Raw genomic sequence first — 22,038 nt, 5'->3', positions numbered from 1 at the left:
ATCAAAGGGAACTATGTTTATTTTTACTCCAATTAAATCTCTGTATTTTATTAAGGGCTTGGCTGTAATTTTTAATCTACCAGTGCAAATGTAATGCAAGCTGCATGAGGTTTTCCTCTCACCATTGGGTATTAATTAATAATTATTACTTTTGTATGATCTCCCATGATTCAGCTCAGCACTGTGGATGCATGGGTATATTCTCTCTAAACAAAGAAATTTAATCTCAAATACTCTGAAAGAGGAAATCTGTTTCTCCTTCCAGCTGCATGAAGCAGCTTCTTTTCAGTGTCCTCATCCTATATTTTAAACATGCCTGTACACCCCTGCATTCCTTCTGAGATTGGGAGGTTTACAGTTTCCCAAGACCATAAATTCTGCACCAGACCTTGGGCTCACCAAAGAGATAGTGGGAAATACATGGGCAGATGGTAAAATATAGGGCCTAAAATGTCTTAAGTAAACATAGTGCCCACCAGTCTACATGGATATGAAGGGGTTAATTTTATCTTAGCAACACAAATATGTCCTAGAGTGACAAGGGCCAATTTGTGATGGGAAAGAAATGGGAATCTTCTGGTACTTTGATAAGAAACACAAAGACTAAGTTTTCCCAAAATAAGCCCACAAAAGAGCCATGTTTAACTTAATCCTTTAACAAAGCTCCTCCCTGGCTGGGGAGTTTCTTTCCCTCTACTTTCCAACAAAACTTTTCTATTTTCAAATTCTGAGCTTGAGCATCTTTATTACTCAATATTTTCATCCTGGAGAATTCTGAAGAATCTGGGCTCCCACATCAATACTATGAAATATCCCTAAGACAACAACTCATGCTAATTGCAGCTGACTGCAAAGGTAGGTCATAATTCTCACTCCTGCCCAGGGTGATTTTTGTTTGTTTGTTTTGGGGCCACACCCTGTGGTGCTCAAGGGACCAAATGGGATGCCACGGATCAGATTCAGGTCATTTACATGCAAAGGAAATTCCTCACTCAATATATGTGATTCTGAGAAATGTTCCCACCCCCACCCCCTTCAGTTTTCCCCAGAAATGTGACAATGATCCAATTCCTTTTATATTGTTTAAAGAAAATTGAACAGAAAGAAACAGAATAGCACAGGTCATATTAAATCAAAACCAAAGTGTTCTGGGTCAATGTGAAAGTACAATAGGTAGGCTGCTTGTCTTACACATGTCTGATCAGGGTTTGATCCCCTGCAACACAGATGGTCCCCTTAGCACACTACAAGTGATTCCTGAGCACAGAGCCAGGAGTTAGCCCTGAGCACTACTGGGTGTGTTCCAAACAAAAAAAAATCACAGTGTTCTGTAAATAAATGTCAAGGACCCTTTGTTTATTACTGCTTTATACTGCTTCCTGATAGAAATTTCTTTCTGGTGAATGACATTAGAGAGGCAGGGCTGTTTTCCTTGATGAAGAATACCTGAATAATTTCCCCCATACTCAAGCTAAATTTTAGACAATTTTCTTTTCCAGTAAGAAGCAGAACTCACTTGATTTATAGCCTTTAGAAAACATGCCGACTGGAGCGATAGCACAGTTGGTAGGGTATTTGCCCCTCGCACATGGCTGACCTGAGTTTGATTCCTCTGTCCCTCTCGGAGAGCCCGGCAAGCTACCGAGAGTATCTTGCCTGCACAGCAGAGCCTGGCAAGCTCCCTGTGGCATATTTGATATGCCAAAAACAGTAACAACGAGTCTCACAATAGAGAATTTACTGGTGCCCACTCGAGCAAATCGGTTAACAATGGGAGGACAGTGCTACAGTGCAGGAAACATGCAATCCCAGGTGCCTTCTCTGTCCCTTTGATAGTAAATATTTAACAAAATCTTCTTTACCATGTTCCCACCCATGAGTGTTTATTATCAAGGAGCTGGAAGTCAGTCCCCGTAGTTTGTAATTTATTAATTTGGCTTTTGGGCTACACCCTATGGAGTGCAGGGACTATACCCAGCCTGTGGGTAGTATAGGATCTGGATAAAATCTAGGGAATCCAGTCTCCTGCATGCAAATCAAGCACTCTGGCTTACTTTAAAGGTAAAGAAGTTAATTCTTATATATTCCCAGTTTGTAGAGGAGGGTAGGGAGCAGTCTCATTTTGGAAGGTCTTTTGCTCCAAGTTATAAAATACCCAAGTCATAAAGATATTCTAAGAAGAATGTGTACGTTTCTGATGGTGATATGGTTAGAAAAAACAGACAGTCGCTGATCCCTCCTGTCTAGCTTTTCTGGACACTTTTTATAGTCTTTTTGCTAATTAATGCAATTTTAGTGGAATATTTTATTTAGAGCACAATTGCAATGGTTTTGATTGAGTATATCTCATCGTTCTTGTTCTACTTTGCCCAATGGAATTTTTACATTACTGCCTTCAGTAAGAGAAAGTGAAAATGATGTCTGATGGCTATATTTTAGCCATGCAGCATCCACTTCATTTTTTAATTTAATCGTCCATGAAAAACTTGAGATTCTATGGTTTACAACTCTATATTAATAATGCTCTCCCATGCACATAATTCCAACACTACATGCATCACCAGTGTTCCTATCTCCCTTCCACAAAGACCCTAAAACTGCTCAAGCTCATCCCAGCCCCCAAGTCAATTGTGTGGATCAGTTCTACCATTATGTTGCCTTTGAACATTTGTCACTCTCCTGCTGTGTATCTTTAAGTTCCACAAATGAAAGAGATTTTCCTGTATGTATCCTTTTACTTGGATCTGCCTTCACTCAGCATTATATCCTCTACTCCCATCCATGTTGCAAATGGCATGCCTGTGCTCTTCCTTAGGGGATAGCATTTACTTTTATTCCTGCGTTCTGGAGAATTAGATTTTTATGGAGAAAGTTTCCTCTACCAGCCACTGGCCAGCGAGCTGACTCACCAGTCCCTACAGTCTTGTCCTGTCACTAGCTGGGCACGTTGACTCGGGAGATAAGTGCTCGATATTTTCAAAAACTCAGTATTGCTGATTCTCTGGCAGCAACTAGCACTCTCATTTAAACAGCAATGTGTTGGCTATTATGGCTTAATTAAACTTGCTTTTGAATAATTACATAATAAATACCCCCAAATTAAATGTAGTGCAAAACTATCTTGTAATCAGCCTCCCAAAATATGATCTAATAAGTGATATATTCCCATAAATGATTGTGATTACTTATTTAATGAAAAGATGCACCTTGTTCAATATACATATCTTTACTGCTAATGTGGTTAATGGGATCAGTTTAATAGAAGTCCTTTGATCTTTTCTCAAAATAGCACACTGGAAAACCATTCAAAATTGCATGGTAATTGCAGCAAATTTAGCCTAATGAATAGTAATACATGTAAAGGACCTTATGCCATCAAATTCAAATTTATGCCAGCCCTGGATTTATTTAAGTGAATATTTTCAAAATTAATCCTATATTTGTTGGTTGTCTGCATTAAGAACAACCTTAATGCATTCCAAGAAATTAAACCTAATCTCTTTGAATTTCCATAGCTGTGAAAAGACATCCTCATTACTGAAAATAGTAAGATAATATGTACAAAAATCTTAAGAAGAATAACAATAAAAGAATAACTTCACTAAATACTATCATTGTGATCAATTATTACACTGATAACCTCAACTTTTATGAACATGATCTGACAGTTAATTTACTTTGTGAGTGCTGGATAACCTCATTCTCTACGGGTTCAGCTAGGGGTTAAAGGATTGACACAAAGATGAATAATGCCCTCTTTTATACCAATTCCATCTTTTAAAAAATAAATCCTCAGTATTTTTTCTTTCACTAATTTGAAAAAGTTGAATAGATTTGAATGAGGCACGGTAGCCCATTAGCTAGGCCACCTTTAAACAGATACATAGAGAGAATAGGCATTTTATTCTTAGCATTATACACTGAAGAAGAAATTTTCCTTTCAAAATAAGCTCCTCCACCAGTGCTGCTGTGAAACAGGTTCTGTCTTCACCCTTTGCTCCCCTTTAGCAATTGGAATTATTCATTAGGAAGCCCTCATACCAAAGGGGGTCATGTTCTTCAACTGCTGGTGTCAAATAGCAACACAACAATCACCAATCACCATTTCATTTCCTGCGTCTTCAAGAGTGTTGAGCAAGGAACCTATTGAGAAGAGGGCATCACACTTAGGGTACGTCAGGATGACCAGGGGTCATCTTGAAATTTAAGCTACTTGGCATATTGCTGGTCTTTTTTGTTATCATCATTGTTAACTTATTGACAAAAATAATCTGTTTTAAAAGAATCCACATTTCCTGTGGAAAAATAAAATTCTTGGGGAACATTCACATTTCTGTGACACAGACAGTACTTATTCTGAGGAGCAAGGCATTGTTCTACAATGTGATCCCCATCCACGAACCTGTGCCATTGAACCACATCTCTGCACTAAAGGGAAAGCACAGAAGGTGTGAGAGCTTCGCTTTTTCATCTTTGCTACTTTTCAGAGAAGGTGTGAGGGAAAAATAATCCACTTGCTCCACGTTGAGGAAAGAAGCATAGGACAGTGTTCTGTGGCCTCCTTACCAATGGCTGCCTCAGATTCCTGCCTGGCAAACAAGCGTTAGGACTTCTGAGCCGCACAGCTACCCGCTCACATTCTAAAACACTGTTTGTACCCACAGGAGTGCTGTCACCCAGCACTAACCATTACAAGACAGTGTTGCTGGAATCAAGGGTTATTGGGTTCCATGTGGTCCTGCCCAGGATGCTGCTCCGAATCCAGCTTCGACACATCCAGTTCCCATCAGGAGGCCTGAGTGCTTTCATCAGTTGCCCAACAATTTCCAGTCAAGAAAAGTAACAGCATTATGTAAAAGGGAAAAAATAGCTTGGCACTTCCCTTTTATGTAACTGAACTGGGAAAAAAGGAAAGCTAGCATTTATGCTGTATGCCACACATTGCAGTAGCTATTTTCACTATATTAATTTTAGTTATAGGTGAAGATTAATATCAGTGATGAGAAACATGTTCATTATAACGAAGAGCTTAAAAGGCACCCTAGGAGAAGTTCTTTTGCAGAAGAGATTTAAGTCTCTAGACTTTATTTTTGCTCCAAGATTATTAACAGGGCAGTAGCTTCACAGGAGGTGTTTGCAATTCTTAGTAATGAAGCTGATGTCCACCCAAATGCAACTTTCCTCTTCCTTAGAATTTCTGGATAGAGCCATATGGAAATTCGAATTTAGCAAATATCTGCTAGGATGTATAATTTATTTGATTTTAAGAAGATGCCATATTTCCCCAGGCCTGTCATGAATAGTTTTAAAGAGCATAACAAGATTTTTTTTTGAAGAAGCATGGGTCAAAATGATTAGAACAATATGTCGTGTATTTTATGTGTGTATCTATATACATACATATACATATATATATTTATACATATGGAGTCCGAAATATATTGGTATAGAATGCTCAGCAGATTTCAAACATTTATCTGTAAAGTAATTATGCATCTTTTAATAAAAATTATGCTTTTCCTTATTTGAGGAATAACAAAATTGCACAGCAGATATACTCACTTATGAATAGTTAATTATTACACACCATAAAAGTTCATTTCCAAAATATAACCTGCTAAATTTTTACCAAGATACATTTAATAGTCCCCAAATCCTAATAATATCAGAAACCATCATTTTTTACTTTTTTTTCTTTTGTGCGATACACTGAGCGATGCTCAGGGTTTACTCTAAGCTTTGTGCTCAGGAATTACTCTTGGCAGTGCTGGGGACACAACACAGACTGCCAGACTTGAACCCTGCTGATAAGCTTCAAGACAAAAGTGCTACCCAATATACTATCACTCTGGCCCAGAGCTATCATTTCTGTTCATGTTCATTTCTATTCAAGACAAAATACAAGCAAGAAAAAAGATATTTAAGAAAATCAGTACATTAAGAAAAATATCTTGCAGAGGATACATCTTTTCACACAAACAATATTCAGGCTCAAGCACTATTTAAAATATTTCTACATCAAAAATAGAATGTTTAAAAATAGAAAAAAATGACAAAAATTAAGATATTTTTATAAGAAGATACCACAGTCAATAATACCAAGAAAGTAACACTTGAGTGTTACATAGGCATTAAAAAGTAAATCATTTAGAATTAGGAAGGGGAAGAAAACACTGTAGAAAACAGATACATCAATATATAGAGATGTATATCATATCCACAATGTAATATAGAAATGAAACCATACTAGGATGCACTTTTAACGTACTAGTAGGGGGAAGAAATATCATAAGTAAAATCAATGGTGAAAATTCCCATTGATGCAACTAAATTTAATGATTCAGTGTGAAGAGAACCCAATGAATCTAAATCTAGGGAGTGAAGAAAGAAACACTGAAAAGAAACTGCAAACTTAAAAAGAGGTTAGTTAGAAGCTCATTAAGTAAGTGAGTAGCTGCTATGTCTTGTCTCTTCGACAATACATGTTAGTGCAGTGGAAGAAAACTAAAATTTACATTAAAATCTTTACAGGAAGCAAGTGGTATCCCTACAACATGAATCTTACCTGCTCATGGGGAATGCAGGTTATGAAGTGGCGATTGAACAATGAATAGAGAAAAAAAAGATTCTTTTCGAGAGCTAGAAATGTGCTAAAGCTGAAGAGGCAGAAAATTATTCATATGAATATAAACAACCTGTTTGTGATTTGTGATGGCTAAAATATTTAATGATTAAGACAAAATTCAGTGAATAAAAAGAAGCTGAGATGGACAAACCGGCGATCTTTTCTTTTCTCTCTTTCATTGTTCTTTCTATCCCAATCCCACTCTATTCTTAGGGACAATGTCCCAGAGACAAGGAGATAAAGCAAATTTCTTTCTAGCAAATGAATATTAAGATTATGAGGAATGAGTCGGAGGGTTGGATCAGTTAGCTCAGCTCTAGAAGGAAAAGAAGCACAATTTATTTGCTTTAAGTGTTTGGATTTCGGGGCTACCCAACAATGCTCAGCACTTAGTACTGGGGGTTCTATGGGGAATATATGTAGTATCAGGGAATGGATCTGGGTCAGTCATGAGCAACCTGCTGTACTGTCTCTAACCCCGTGATTTGAAGTTGGATTAAGAGTTATCAAATTGGATTTACTAGATCATGAAGGTGAACACTATATTAAAAAAATATATAGCCTATGCTTACAAAACAAAAGAAACACTCAAAGCAAAGAAAAATCAATAAGAACTGCAATTAGGAAGAACATGTGCTGTTTTCAGCATTGTGTATATACAGGGAAAAAACAAAGAACACAAACAACTGCTTTCACAAAAATCCTAACTGGGAAAACAAAAGTAAATATAAATATCTGCATGCAAACACTTCAATGTGCATACAACAAATATCAGATTTTGTTTCCTGAACAAATTATGCTACAGGACTCAAAGATCAGATACAAAAAAAAATTCCTTATTGGGCTGGAGTGATAGCACAGCGGTAGGGCATTTGCCTTGTGCGCAGCCAGCCTGGCCAAGCCAGGTTCGATCCCTCTGCCCCTCTCAGAGAGCGTGGCAAGCTATCGAGAGTATCCCGCCCGGGTGGCAAAGCCTGGCAAGCTACCCATGACGAATTCAATATGCCAAACACAGTAACAACAAGTCTCAAAATGGAGAAGTTACTGCTCGAGCAAATCGATGAACAATGGGAGGACAGGGCATTTGAGAACAGAAATAATGGGGAAAAGAAAACTTTTGAGAGAAGGTTGAGAACAGACTGAAAACATGACTCATGAGTAATGTGAAGTCACTCACAGAGAGAATCAATGCCAACCCAGTGAACATTTTGGCAGAGGGACCCAAGATGGTATTATAAATTGATCAAACCTGTTCAAACAACAACAAATATGATTGGAGAGATCAACAAAATGGAAGAATGGAACAGTATATTATTAGATTTCTAATCACTGTATATGAAAGGAAATGAATTCTTTTTTGGGGGGAGGGGTCACACCCGGCGATGCTTAGGGGTTATGCCTGGCTCTGCACTCAGGAATTACTCCTGGCAGTGATCAGGGGTCATATGGGATGCTAGGAATCGAACCCAGATTGGCCATGTGCAAGGCAAATGCCTTACCCGCTGTGCTATCGCTCTACCCCAGGAAATGAATTCTTTTTTTTACTTTTTTTTTTAAATTATAGTCGGATGTTTTTTTAAAAATTGTATCTGTCAACTTAGCGTTTCCCACCAACTTGGGGAGCAGAAACCTTCACAGGCTTCACAATCTTTCTGCTTAGGGGCTGCCTTTGTGGGAGCCAAATGAATTCTTGAGACTGAATTTGTTGTTTGTTTTGAGGGAATCGTATCGGATGCTGTGGCTAGAACCCAGGTTGGCAATGTGCAGCACGAGGTCCCTACCACTGACACTGCTTCCACCCATCTCGCGACTAACATTTTTGAAGGACAAGATGGAGGTAAGAAAGTGGAGTAGGAAAACATTGTCTGGAGCTTCCATAACTACTCTAGCTGAGAAATGAGTGCTGAGCTGTTCCCCAACCCCAGTCCCCCGTGGCCTCCATAGCCACACAAGGTGCTTATTTAGCATCTATTACAGATACTGGAGAGGAGTGATATTCAAAAGGATATCCAAGACATGTATGCTGAGGGTCTGGAGAGACAGTACAGTGGGGAGGGTGCTTATTTTGCAGGGGTCATCTGGCAACACATAATCATCCATCCCAGGCAACACATAATAATCCCCTGAGCACCATCAGGAGTAATTTCAGAGGGAAGACCAAGGAGTAATTACTGGGTGTCGCCCAATCCCCATGCCTCACCCCTACACAAAACAAAAATATTATGTTATTATGCCGAATATTATTTTTAATTTCAAATGTTCAAATGAGTAGATTTTTAAATTAAAATTATATTCCTAAGGGAAAATGATATTTCTTAAGTAAGTAAAGGCTCTCCCGTTGATCATCGATTTGCTCGAGCGGGCCCAGTAACATCTCCATTGGAGACTTTGTTGTTACTCTGTCTGGCATATCGAATACGTCACGGGGAGCTTGCCAGGCTCTGCCGTGCGGGCGAGATACTCTTGGTAGCTTGCTGGGCTCTCTGAGAGGGGTGGAAGAATCGAACTCGGGTCGGCCATGTTGGCTGCGTGCAAGGCAAATGCCCTACCGCTGTGCTATCGCTCCAGCCCAATATTTCTTACTGGTATACAAATTATTTTATTGCGATATGAAGTTTTGGAGTTCTAGGTAGCATCTACAGAAAATCATAAACTAGTACATACTACTTATTCCTTATCCATCACCTTCATTCTGTTAGCCTGAAAATGACTGAAGTGGAAGTAATGCTGTTTTCTAAAGGAAACCTTTAAAACTCATTCCAATAGTTGGTATCATGAAATTGTGGTATTAAGCCTAGGCTATATTCATTCATTTTCAAGGCCACAGCCACCAACACAATGGTAAATGGCTGCATGAAAACAATCTACATATTTTTAATCAGTCACGATACATCACAAAGTAGGAGCAGAAACTGTATTGGCTTGTGTTAAAGTTTACCATCTTCAAGTCCCTGAGGAATAGCACTGCCTTAACTTGCCTCGCAAGCAGACAGTGCTGGTTTGATCCTCAGGACCATATACATAAGCACAGGAAGAACAACCCTGCTGCCACAGAGCAAAGAGCCCAGAGTACCCCTAAGTATCACCAGGTTGGCCCACACCCTCCTCACCTCACTCAAACACACGCAAACACAGATATATGTATATATGTTACATATGTGTACATACACATATATATAATATATACATATATATACTTACATAGACCTAGGTGATATATAATATATAGGTGATATTATATCATCTATCATACATATGATATATGCATAAAACTATACATTTTTATATACGTATATCAAATATCTGATATATATCTGATATCTATTAGATATGTATATTTATTTAGGTGGTATAGATAGATTAATATTTATATAAACATATATAAGATATATATTTATATATCTCATCTAAACTTTTAGGAAGGTGTATCAAGATTCATGTCTTTGTCTATTAAGTATAATAAGGACTCTATCCACTGTTTGTTGCAGTATTGCCATAATAACTCTCACTAGTGAAGTTCAGAAATATATTACTTAAGATAATTTGCTGGCAGACTTGGGCTGGAGAGATAGCACAGCGGTAGGGCGTTTGCCTTGCACGCAGCCAACATGGCCAACCCGAGTTCGATTCCTCCGCCCCTCTTGGAGAGCCCGCCAAGCTACCGAGAGTATCTCGCCCACACGGCAGAGCCTGGCAAGTCACCCGTGACGTATTCGATATGCCAAACACAGTAACAACAAAATCTCCAATGGAGACGTTACTGGGCCCGCTTGAGCTGGCAGACTTAGTAGTGGAGACTCTTTAATGGCATAAAGGGAAAATGATTTTCCACAAAGCACTAAAATTTTCAAGCATTACATTTTTACTATTGGTGACCCAAGGGAAACCCCATTATATCTTATATGCAAAAATCAGGTTGTAAATGAATGGAATCCAAACAATAAGGTTTTTGTGCTGTTTCCCACTGCTTTTTCCAAAATGCATAATCCTGGTGGGTTTTAAAAGTTTTTCTTTTTTTCAAAAATAGAGGAAAATGTATCTGTTGTGAAAAGCAAGAAATCTAATTCCAGGGTCAGGCTTTTTTATTTTCTTTTTAATAGGGTAGAAGAATGGCTTTCTCCTTATAAACAAAAGACTTCTTAAAGGAATAGTACATGCAACAAAGATTAAGAACAAAGCAAAGAAAGTAAGAAAAAAAGTTGACTAACCTAACCCACCTGAGCTCGGCTCACAGGGGTCAATGTCCTCATCATCACTGGGACACTCTGCGGAGGCCACAAGGATGTCATCTGTAGTCTGCAAAAGATCACATTCAGAAAATTAATTTAAAGGAACCCAGAGACCCTCTAATCTTTATCCTATTTCCAAATGAAAGGCCATTATATTTACCTGATAGAATGAGGAACCAAATCAACACTCCCCTTCCCCAAAATAACAGAACTTATATTTTCCAGCTTATTTTAATCCCTTCTATAAAAGCATTTGCATATTAAATGAAACCTGTAGCTTATTTTATAAAAGGACGCAGAAATGGTGTTAACCAACGTGTAGATATCTTTGCACTCAACTTCGTAGAGAAGCTGCACAGAGCAGCAGACAGAGTTTTGAAAGGTCCTGGCAGATACAGATGATTTGAAATTTATTACTGCCCTGGAGTGCTACAAAGTATGCTTCAGTACACTTTATGCAGTACTTATGCTTGGTTTTCTGCAAGCAGAACAGCTATATAATCTTTTACATTAAGGACTTAGAAGAAGTTGATGAGTCTTTGAGATCTAAGTTGTCATGATTAGGAAGCACAGAATAAGGAGAGAATAACTTTCACTGCTATTAGGAAATGCTGAGGGAAAAGCAAAGCAAATATAGTCTAAATTTTTGTGTGTCTTGAGATGTCATACTTGATTCTCATTTTCATAATACTCAAATGGCAGGTGGCTTTTCTCCATTGTCCTTTTTTAATCACTAAAGCTTCATCATAAACTAAAAGCATCCTGGGATAGAATATTTTATGGTGACTATGAGAACATTGACAGTTTTTTTCTGTGACTTTCTAGTTGCCTCACTGCACTTACAGCCAAAAGAGAGATAACTATCACTGTAATAAAAAGCAGGGAGTGTAAATCCTAGCAGTTAGTCACATAACGCATTTACAAGCGCCAGAGGTTGTTCTTTACTGCCACTTACGAACAGCAGTAAACTCTATAGATGTTGCATGAAAATTGTGAATGTTTCTAAAAGATTTGACTAAGGCTAAAGGTAACAAGAATGCAAGTTATAGTGAAGAAAATACCTCATTAGGTTGACTAAGGATTAATGAAGTGATAATTAATTAGACAATACTCAGAACTGCAGCTAGATGAAGTTCTTATTTAAAAGGGGTGGGGGACGGCTCAGAGGTTCGGGCTGAATAGATTGCATGCGGAGGTCCCATGTTCAGTGCCCAGTACAGCATTGCTTGGTCTTCTTGTAAGGGCCTGAGAAACCCTTAGTAGTTCTCAGTGGTAGGACCCCTTAATCCAAACCCTTTTAAGGTCCTCTCACCTGGACCAAGAACTGCTGGTAGTTACTACCAAGTCCCTTGGCCACTGCATGAGAGGTCTCCCAAATAAATGTGAATTGAATTAAAATAATATAGTTTTCTATCAAAGTAAGATATCATGTGACTTATTTTCATTTAAGGAGTGCCTAATATAGTCAAATTTAGACTTAAAATCCTATCAGGCTCATCAACTACTTAAAAATGAAGACTGCTCAGATGCCAATGCTTCACAAGATAATTTTAAATAAATGTATGCATTTAAAAGGAATTTTGAAATGGTTTCATGTTATTCTGATATAAACTCCTCTGAGGCACTTGTAAGACAAAATTTATTTATTTAGATGCTGCTATTTTAAATGAGAAAGTTGAAATTATTAGTTTTGTTGGAATTGTAGCAATGTCCGTGATAACTTAAAAAATGGTACGATAACCATGTGGATATATTTCATTAAAGCACTATTTAAAAGGTGACATCCAATCTTCCTTTTAGCATAAGCACATTTTGAAAGTAACATCCAAACTAACTTTATAATAACAAGTTATTGGATGATAAAGTATTGCAGTTCAATTGTTCAGATTGACCCCAGGGCAGATGATTTGTTTTCCTTTAGAGCAAGTGAAAAACGGAAAGTTGGAAGCTACTTTCTTCCATGGGCACGCTGTGTTATGAGAAAAAATTTCATCTTTGAGCAGTTTTAAATATTCTGATAATATCCATAAAGGGCTTTGGTGGGGGGGGAAATAAAATTCTTTACTCCATGGCAACTTGCAAGATAGTGATAATCACTCCCTTCCCACCACCTGAGTATGTTTGTGTGCATGAAGCATTATCGAGAGACATCTTAGATGCTTAATATTGGGCAATGGGGGGGTGGGAGAGCATGTATCTGCTACTTTGGGCATCTAATGGGTAGAAGCCAAGGAGACTGTTAAATATCCCAGTATTTCCCAGAATAGCCCTCACAGGTGAATTATCTGACATAAACCGCTAATAGTGCGGAAATGGAGAAACACTGCTTTATAGAAGAAAAAATCATTCTGTGCCTCATTTTTTCTCATATGAGATGATAGAATGCTTAACAGTACCTACTGCTGTCAGGATGAAATCGGTGCACCAGAAGTACCTAGCTTAGGTTCACATTGTAAATGCTTATCAAAGTTGCAGTCTTATCAACATGAATGTTATTATATCTCACCAGTTCCATTTTTGTGGTGTTAATAAAGAAAATAATTTTAGAAATGAAACTAGAAATTATACATGCAAATTAACTCTCAATTAAGCTTCATGCTAGTGTTTATGTAAAATATAGTAGATATGTTATTACTTTGTTGAACAAAGGTTCTTTTGTGTCTAGATTCAAATTTGACTTTGAGTCAAACAACATATATAGTTAATAAAGGCTGCTTCTGAAAAATCAATTCACGCGCTACAATGGTGGGACTCAGTGGATAATATTTTGTGTAGACTAAATTATTTAGGGCACACAAGTGAAATTTTGTTTTAAACAGTTGACCTATTTTCTACATTGAACAACCCTTTTGGAACAATTCCACAGCAATTTGAGAGTGTTAGAATGTTCTCAGTGCTATCTTTCACAGAACATGGCACCTAAAATAACAAAAGATGCCACCCAGCAAATAGTATTTCCTATAGACATGTTATAGTACAAAAAATCACTGCATAAATGACCTGATTTTAAAGGTACATTAAAACTATGTACTTTTCCTTATATGACAAATCCATATTTTTTAAAAACCATGAGTCATAATTGACATATACAATGGTATAAGCTTATTGGTATTTGTATATATTAGAAATGATCACAATAAATACAGTTAATAGATTTACTGAGCTAAAATTTTTCTCGCGAAGAGAACTCGTAACATGTACTCTCTTTATATAACTTACAAGTGCAGAGTATAACGTTATCTTGGGGCCAAAGTGATAGCACAGTGGGGAGTGGGGGGGGGCGCTTGCCTTGCAGACAGCAGACCTGAATAGATCCCTAGCATCCCAAATGGTCCCCAAGAACAGTCAGGACTAATTCCTGATTGCAGATCAGAAGTAATCCCTGAGCATTGCCAGGTGTGGCCCCCAAATAAAACAAAACAAAACACAACATGCCATCAACTCTAGTTGCAATTTCACACCCAAGATCAATTTATTTTGTGATTGGATATTTACATGTTTGCAGTCCTTGTACCTATCTCACCTTCTATTTGTACCCTTGACTCCATATCCCCTAGCATATTCTCTGTATCTGTGAACTTGATGGTTTCTAGAACCCACACATAAGTGTGATCATACTGTATTTGCATTTTTCTGATATTTTTGTCACTTAAGTTAATACTCTCAAATTCTACACACATTGTCACTAGTGGACTACATTCTTGTTTTCTATACATTTTCCTTGAGAAATTAAAAACCAGTCACACAGTCTCAGGAATGAAAGACTTCAAATCAATAGATATATTTGCAGAAATCATCGCTGTATGAAAAAAATCAGGAAGTGGCTCAAGTGTGTGGGGAGAAATCAAATTTCCTTTTTGAGGCGAAATTAACTGAACAAATTTCCAGCCAAAACTGTGTAATTTAAATTGAATTCACTTTTTTTTTTTGAGTTGCCTCTCCACAACAGATAGAGTGGTAGAAAGAAACTGAAATGTGTCATATCAATCAACTCTATTCTTCAGTATATTTTCCCTAATGTTTATAACCTTTTGTAGGAAAGAGACAATCTGTGGAAAGAGACAAAATAGCAATCAAGCCAGAGCGTTAGCCTTACATAACTGTCCATTTAGCTAAGTGTCATTGATGGCACATGTAACCACTGACAGGTCAAAGTACCATGCTGACCTTCCCTAATTCAGAATTTTGAGTGTTTGTCACAGGGCAAGCATATGTCCTTGTTAAAAAGACATAGTGAAATATTTTGTCCTTTTATGAAGTCTAGGAATACAAATATGCCTCTCTAAGAGTCCAGCAAGCTACTGAGAGTATCCTGCCCACACGGAAGAGCCTGGCAAGCTCCCTGTGTCGTATCCAATATGCCAAATACAGTAACAGTAACAGGTAATTCCCCTAACTCTGAAAAGTGCCTCCAATTGTTGGGGAAAACGAGTACAGAAAGGCTGCTAAAATATCAGGGCTGGGACAAATTGAGACATTACTGGTGCCCACTCAAGTAAATCAATGAACAGCGGGATGACAGTGACAGTGAGTGACTTTTAAGAAAAAAAATATTTGGAATTCTTGAAATAAAGGCACTAAATAGCCATCACGCTCCATGAATGAACAGCAACATACTGTAAGGTGGAGAAATGTAATCAAGGTGGGGAGGATGAAAATAATATTTCAGTGTATCCAAAGTGACCAGAGCTTTAGATTAGTGCCACTTGCTTTTATTATTTTGCCTTTATTGGAAAGGAGTTTCTTTTTTGTCCTCCTTCTTGAAGATAAAAATGCATTATGTATTCAGAAACTATCATTTTTTAAGCTTAACACTGTTGCCTATTCTTCGGCCAAAAAGACATAAGAGGCTAGCTAAACTTAGCCTCTAATATTATAGGACTGCTTAGACAGCCTTCTCAATTCCATAAAGCAAACAGTCTATTTCTCATGATAAAAAGCTTTGCTGAAGACCGGTGCATTCTGATGAAGACATTTACAAGGAAACTCTACCTAGACAAGTCTGCTTTGTGAAGAAAATAGCCAATCACCCTGTGAAGCAGAATGTCCACTGTGATATGGTCACTCACAAAGAAATTGTGAATTTATCTCCACATTTCAACTGAAACCTTACTGTGAGAAGCCAGTAATCGTATCTCTCTTACATCGCAAATGTAATGTCATGTAAAATCATACTGATTCTGAGAAACAATGGTATTTACATACATAATAAGATATAGCCTAATCAATCACAGTTGACACAAACACTGAGGCTGAAGTGAGAGTGCACTGAAATGCACTATGCTAGGCTAACTGATGGATGCTTTTGTCTATGGGAAGCAGCTCTGAAAGTGAGAGAATACTCATGTTTGCCTTCCAGGATGAAGTCAGACAGACCCTCAGGGAAGGCCGCTCCACTGCTAAGTAGGCTTCTCTGAGGAAAGAAAACGTTCAAGAGTCCGGGGATGTGTGTCAGTGTCATGGAGTGCCACCTCGAATATGTGAGACTTCAAGGTGGAATCTTGAATCCAAGCCACATCTTGAACTGTAAGCCCTCATATGGCCACTTTGCTGTCTGATGCCACAATTGTGTCATCTCTCACACTTCACAACCAAGTTGTGTGACCCACAGACACTGCGACAAAAATGGCAACAACAAGAGGAAAAGTAACAGGAAAGCTGAAAAAATCAACAGAATTTATGTGAGAAATTCTCCAACCAAGGTGAAACTTGTTGCTTTGATATAAATTGGGGCTAGAGGTTTTTATGAAATAAGGGGAAGTCAGAAATCTTACCCAGAAGAAAAAAGTTATTTTCAGAATACAGTTGTCATATGTAGCCCCAATTCTCAAAACAGTGAGCCGATTGATCCCATCAAATTAATTTAATACAGAGTTAGATCAAATTGGTGAGTGACTCCATTAAAGCTGCAAAAACACAGTAAGAGATCATGCATAGATCCTATGTCACTTTCCAGGATCTCAGGTCAAGCACACATTTTGCTTTATTTTCCATTTCTCCGACTCGTAGAGACCAGACAAAGATGTCAATTCCATAGTTCAATAGTGTAATAAAAATAAAAGCAGAACCAATAACCGGGGATCCAATATGTGAAGGACAGATTTCAGCTACAAAACATAGGTAACACATAAAACGGGGATAAAATAGTCAAGAAGTATGAAATAACTCATCTCTTCACTGTATTTGCAAAGGAACCTAAAAGGTGGCCACTAACTGGCAAAGTATACATTGTTGTTTCTTCCCGAAAATAAGTTATGGTACCTACTCTATCACAAGCAGAGGGAAAAACATACTCATTAATGTAAATAAAGAGTGGTTCCATTTAATTGCTTCCCTACCTCGCCCAGTAACAATCTTCCCGTATCTATCACTTCATTAAATATTCAAAAGCGGTCTGATTATGCAGCATACAGGTGGAGGCACTTTTACACTGAGTGTTACTGTTAAGTGCTGCTCTAAAAAATACTCTTTTGTACACTCATTTTACCCAATTTGAATGCTTTAACATTGGCTTTCATGAATATTTAGGGTGACGCTTAAATATTTATCCCTGAAAACAGCCAGCTTTCACGTTTCTTTAATATTTTTTCCCAATTGATGCCTTAGGCTATTACAAAAAAAGTGACCATAAATCTGCTTTTTGCTGAGGGAAAAGAAAGACTTGAACGCCATTCAATTTTCTTCAAAATTTTCTTGGCTGTTTAAAATGTATGCAATTGTTCCAGAACAGTGAAAGTGGGTTGGATAGAAAAACTCCATCATGGTAAGAATTCTCAGTGTCGTACTCAATCTAACACACAGTTTTATGTGTATTTGATACTGGTCATTCATATAGGAAAAACTCAATGGGACAGATCGAGATCTGGAAATAATGTCTTGGAAATAAATGGATTTAAAGGACATATTGGAGAAAGAAAAGAACTGGAATCCCGCTTAAGCAAAAAGAACATTGCTTAAGGAAAGTCATGCAAAATAGAAACCATTATCAAGAACTTGAAATCAAGTAATAGGTTTTGGGGCTGTGGGAAATTTTGGGGTCATGCCTGGCTGGTCACATGACTTTCTCCTTCCTGTCTCCACTGAGAGATCTCACCTGAGGGGGCTTGGGACCAAATGAGATGCTGGCGATCAAATTCGGACCAAATAAAAGCAACTCTAGTGACGTGTACGATCTTTCGGGCTTCTAAATTTCTATTTGTGTTTTGTTTTCATTTTTTACTTTTATTTTTAGGTCTGGTTGTGTTTTGGGGGTAGGCGTGGGGGCACACCTAGTAATGTTTAGGGGTTACTTCTGGTTCTGTGTTCAGGGATTACTCCTGGTGATGCTCGGGGGACCATATAGGATGTCGGAGATGGAACCTGGATCAACCACAAGCAAGGCAAATGCCAACTCCCTGTACTATGGCACAGATCCCTGTGTTGTGTTTTTAAAAAGAAATATGTCTATTTAACTATTTTTCTTTAATTATTTCTAAACTATTTATCTCTTTAACTATTTCTTTTTATCAATACATCTCTTTAACCTGTCATTCATATAGGAAAAACTCAATGGGACAGATCCCATTGATATTCCTTCCTTTTTCCTTCCTTCCTTCCTTCCTTCCTTCCTTCCTTCCTTCCTTCCTTCCTTCCTTCCTTCCTTCCTTCCTCCTCCTTTACTTCCGTCCTTCCTACCTCCCCTCTTCGTTTTTTTCCTTCCTCAAAATCATTGCAGGAAAGCTAGCCAAAAAACCAAAAATATAAAATAAATTTGATGCTTTCCAGAAGCACTTGAGATTATCTATTCTTCTGATTTCTCATTAACCAGGATTGGGCATATAAAGCTGGTAAGCATCTACAGACAGCAGGTAGTGGAGAAGAAACACTGTAAAAGAAATCAGAAAATGCAGGTGATTGAGTAGGTTTCCCCATTTGTTTTGTTTTCAGACAAAGCATTCTCTGAATTGGGGCTGGTCCTTCTCAAATTAAATACTGACAGATGTTTACAAAGCAAATCTAGGCTTCTGGCTGTGTCAATTGAGTCTCTAGTCCAACTATTGTGGCTGAATGGACTAATTAGTCACACAGGATGAACTCAAAATCCTTATGGGTAATGAGGCCAAAACAGATTTTATAATTGTAAAATGCCAATGATGGATAGTTTCAAAAACATGCCTCTCAAATCTATGCTTTCATTGTTGGCATCTAATATGTTACAGAATTGGATAATGCTTCAGTGAAGCAATTACATATTTTGCACTGAGCAAATCTTAGTGATCTTAGTGATCTTTAGGCTAGGGTCCTTATTTTATATAGCAGGAAACTAAAGCAAGAACAGTTAACTGGTTTGTTAAGTATTTTGTTTCTTTGGAAGGGGGCCAAGATTAGAGATATAATTCAGGAGCCCACACAGGCAAAGCACGAATCCTAACAATAAACTAACATTCTCAGTGCAGAAAAAAATACATATTGTTAATAAGAATAGTTGTGAGATTACCTAAACTCAGAGGATGGTGACTGTCTCATTCCAGATGACTCTATCTATTCCTCCATCTATTCATCCTTCCAGCTACTTATCATTTCTTTCATAAAAATCACATCTTTCTTTAAAGAATTTAGTGAGATTTATAAAGATATGTGACAAATTATATTTAAATGAGAAGATGGCAAGGAGAGTTTTGTGTTGTTGATAATCGATGAAACTGTCACTAACATATACACATATAAGGAAAGACCACGCACAGCTCTTGTTCCCTTCGGTATGGTAGCACCAGAGTGACACTGTAAAGGCAGGAAAAGTAAGGATAGGGTTCTATTTTTTAATCTAGTTGGTAAAAATTAAATGCTTATATAACTACAATCACTTTTAGTTGAAATAAACACAAAACTTTTATATATATATAAAATTGTAAAAATATTTTCTTACTTTTTAAAGACCTTGAACATTTAGCTTCTTACTTATCTCTGAACATAAGGCATAACGGAATTCTTGGGGAAAGAAAGAAAATGTGAATTATTGAATCTTTGCTTGCCTATTTTTCCAACTTGACTTATACCATTATGGGTCATGATAGTTACAAAATTAACTCAGTGAACTCTCTATTTCTCTTCTCATTAAGCCACTGATGAAAATCCTTCCAACTTCCAAGGTCTTCCTTATTAACAACTGCTTTCACAATGTAAGTGCTAATGAGATATTTATCTTTGGATCTATCACACAACCGTCATTAGTGTTGTGCCAAATTATCTCTTTCTACATCTTTGGAAAAATAAATAGATGTGACCATTTATTTGTAATATTACTTGTTTCTACACATATAATCAAGACAAGAATGTAATCATTGTTTACTTTCATTTACATGTGACTTGAATTGCAGGTCACCCTAGAATTGAAGGTTTAAAAGCAAAGGTGTAGAAATAGCCAGAGGCAACCATTTGTCAAAAAAAAAAAATTCCCGGCTATTGAATAAAGAAACATCTCTCAAAGCAATGAAACCATTTTACCAATGTTCCCTTGATAGAGATTTATCCAGGAAATAAACAGGAGCTTAAATCTACACAGTGCTGAAACAGAACTGGGTTTGGGAACGATAGTAACTTAGCTAATATAAAGCTCGCTTTCTGGTTTTTGAAATTGAAATATATGAGTTTTTTAATATAACTTCCACAAGTAAGCCAATGGCTAAGGAGTACTTCTTTTTTCTTTCTTTTTTAGTTTTTGGGCCATGCTTAGCAATGCTCAGGAATTATTGTTTACTCTCTAGCTCTCTTGCTCAAGAATTTCTCCTGGCAGAGCTTGGGGGATAAGATGTAGGGCTAAGGGTCCACCTGGATCAGTGGCTTGCCTTTCCCTAGTGCGCTATCTTTCTGGCCTCAGAACGTCTGCATTTCTTGCAAGCAACTTACTGAGCTGAGCGTGAAGTTTAGTTGAGTGAGGTGTTAAAACGTGGCACTGTTTATATTCTAAGAACATACCATCTGTGCTACTTATAAATCAGAAATTCAAGCTTCCACATCTGAATATTTTGTACTTTAAGGTACATACTTTAATTCATGAATGCGTATTAGAATAATTTCAATAGCTGATCACTTATATAAAATACATAGAAGTTCTCAAACAAAGCATCAGTCTGACTCTCAGGAGAGGCATATAGGACTAGCCACTGTGTTATCAACAGTATGAATGGTAACAGCACAGATTAACTTTTCCACCTTCCATATATGTTATGAGCATAAAATTTGATTTGCGTAAAAGTTTCACAGATATGAATGCAGCGTTGACATAGTTATTGTTAAAAGTAATAGAGTTGTTTTTTTGTTGCTGCCACAGGTTGATATAAAGAATTGTTTGGGTCAGAGAGATAGTACAGCGGGTAGCGCACTTGCTTTATACAGGGGAGATGCACTGTGTAAAGTTTTGTCTCTGGCACTGAACATGGACTGGTGTCCTGAGCACAGAGCCAAGAGCAAATCCTGAGTACCACTGGGTATACAACCTGGGCTCCAACATAATAAAAATAAAAATAGAAGAGTTTGGTGAATGTGATGACTGAATTCTGGTATGCTGCGTACAAAGGAAGCAACATACCCTCTGTACTATCTCTTAGGCCCTAAAGCATATATTCTTACTGAATTAGAATTTTTGGAGTGTTTGTCTTTCCAAGTTGTATTTAATCTAAAAACCTGAGAACTCCTGAGATATATTTTTTCTAATTTTGTATTTTTTGAGCACCATTTATATCTATGTTTTATGTCCTCACAAAAATTACTATGGGAGTTCAATAGAGTTCATCTAAAATGTCATAGCCCTTGCTGATGATGACTATTTTAGGGATTACAGTCACACACCTGGAATATTTGCATGTTTGTCACTGACACTCAAGAGAGACAGAGAATTCTCCACCAGATTAACAACTGACCTATATCTTAAATACCTAGTTTAAATAAAATAAATTTTATCAAAATTAGAGTTAATTTAGTTGAGATATTTCATTTTGACTTTAAAACTAAAAGAAAACTGGTATGTAACACTTGAATTTGGTAGACTTATTCTAGATATCATTACTTGATGGCTACCCTCTTTGAGCTTACTACATCTAGGTTTATGCTCGTCAAAATTGCTCATTTATAACAGATTGTTAGATCTCAAAGTAAGTGTGAGCAAGTCTAGATTATTTTCCAAGACTGTAACTCCGAAGACTAGAT

At 37.3% G+C, this 22,038-nt stretch overlaps 1 protein-coding gene across 23 annotated transcripts in view; it reads right to left on the bottom strand.

Moving 5' to 3' along the window:
* Window positions 1-22,038, bottom strand: part of NRXN1 (neurexin 1) — a 1,264,827-nt gene that overhangs the window by 23,371 nt on the left and 1,219,418 nt on the right. For 14 of the 23 annotated variants that reach the window (XM_056118460.1, XM_056118503.1, XM_056118496.1 and 11 more), the window contains one exon: window positions 10,834-10,921. In XM_056118460.1, coding sequence (XP_055974435.1) covers window positions 10,834-10,921 — 88 coding nt within the window. The remainder of the gene's footprint in view (window positions 1-10,833; window positions 10,922-22,038) is intronic. The other 9 variants (XM_056118477.1, XM_056118516.1, XM_056118525.1 and 6 more) reach the window with 1 other exon arrangement.

The sequence above is a fragment of the Sorex fumeus genome, unplaced genomic scaffold (assembly GCF_029834395.1).
Source record: "Sorex fumeus unplaced genomic scaffold, SorFum_2.1 ptg000003l, whole genome shotgun sequence".
Taxonomy (NCBI): Eukaryota; Metazoa; Chordata; class Mammalia; order Eulipotyphla; family Soricidae; genus Sorex; species Sorex fumeus.
Note: the sequence above shows the minus strand (reverse complement) of the source record. Positions and strands in the feature narration are given on the sequence as shown.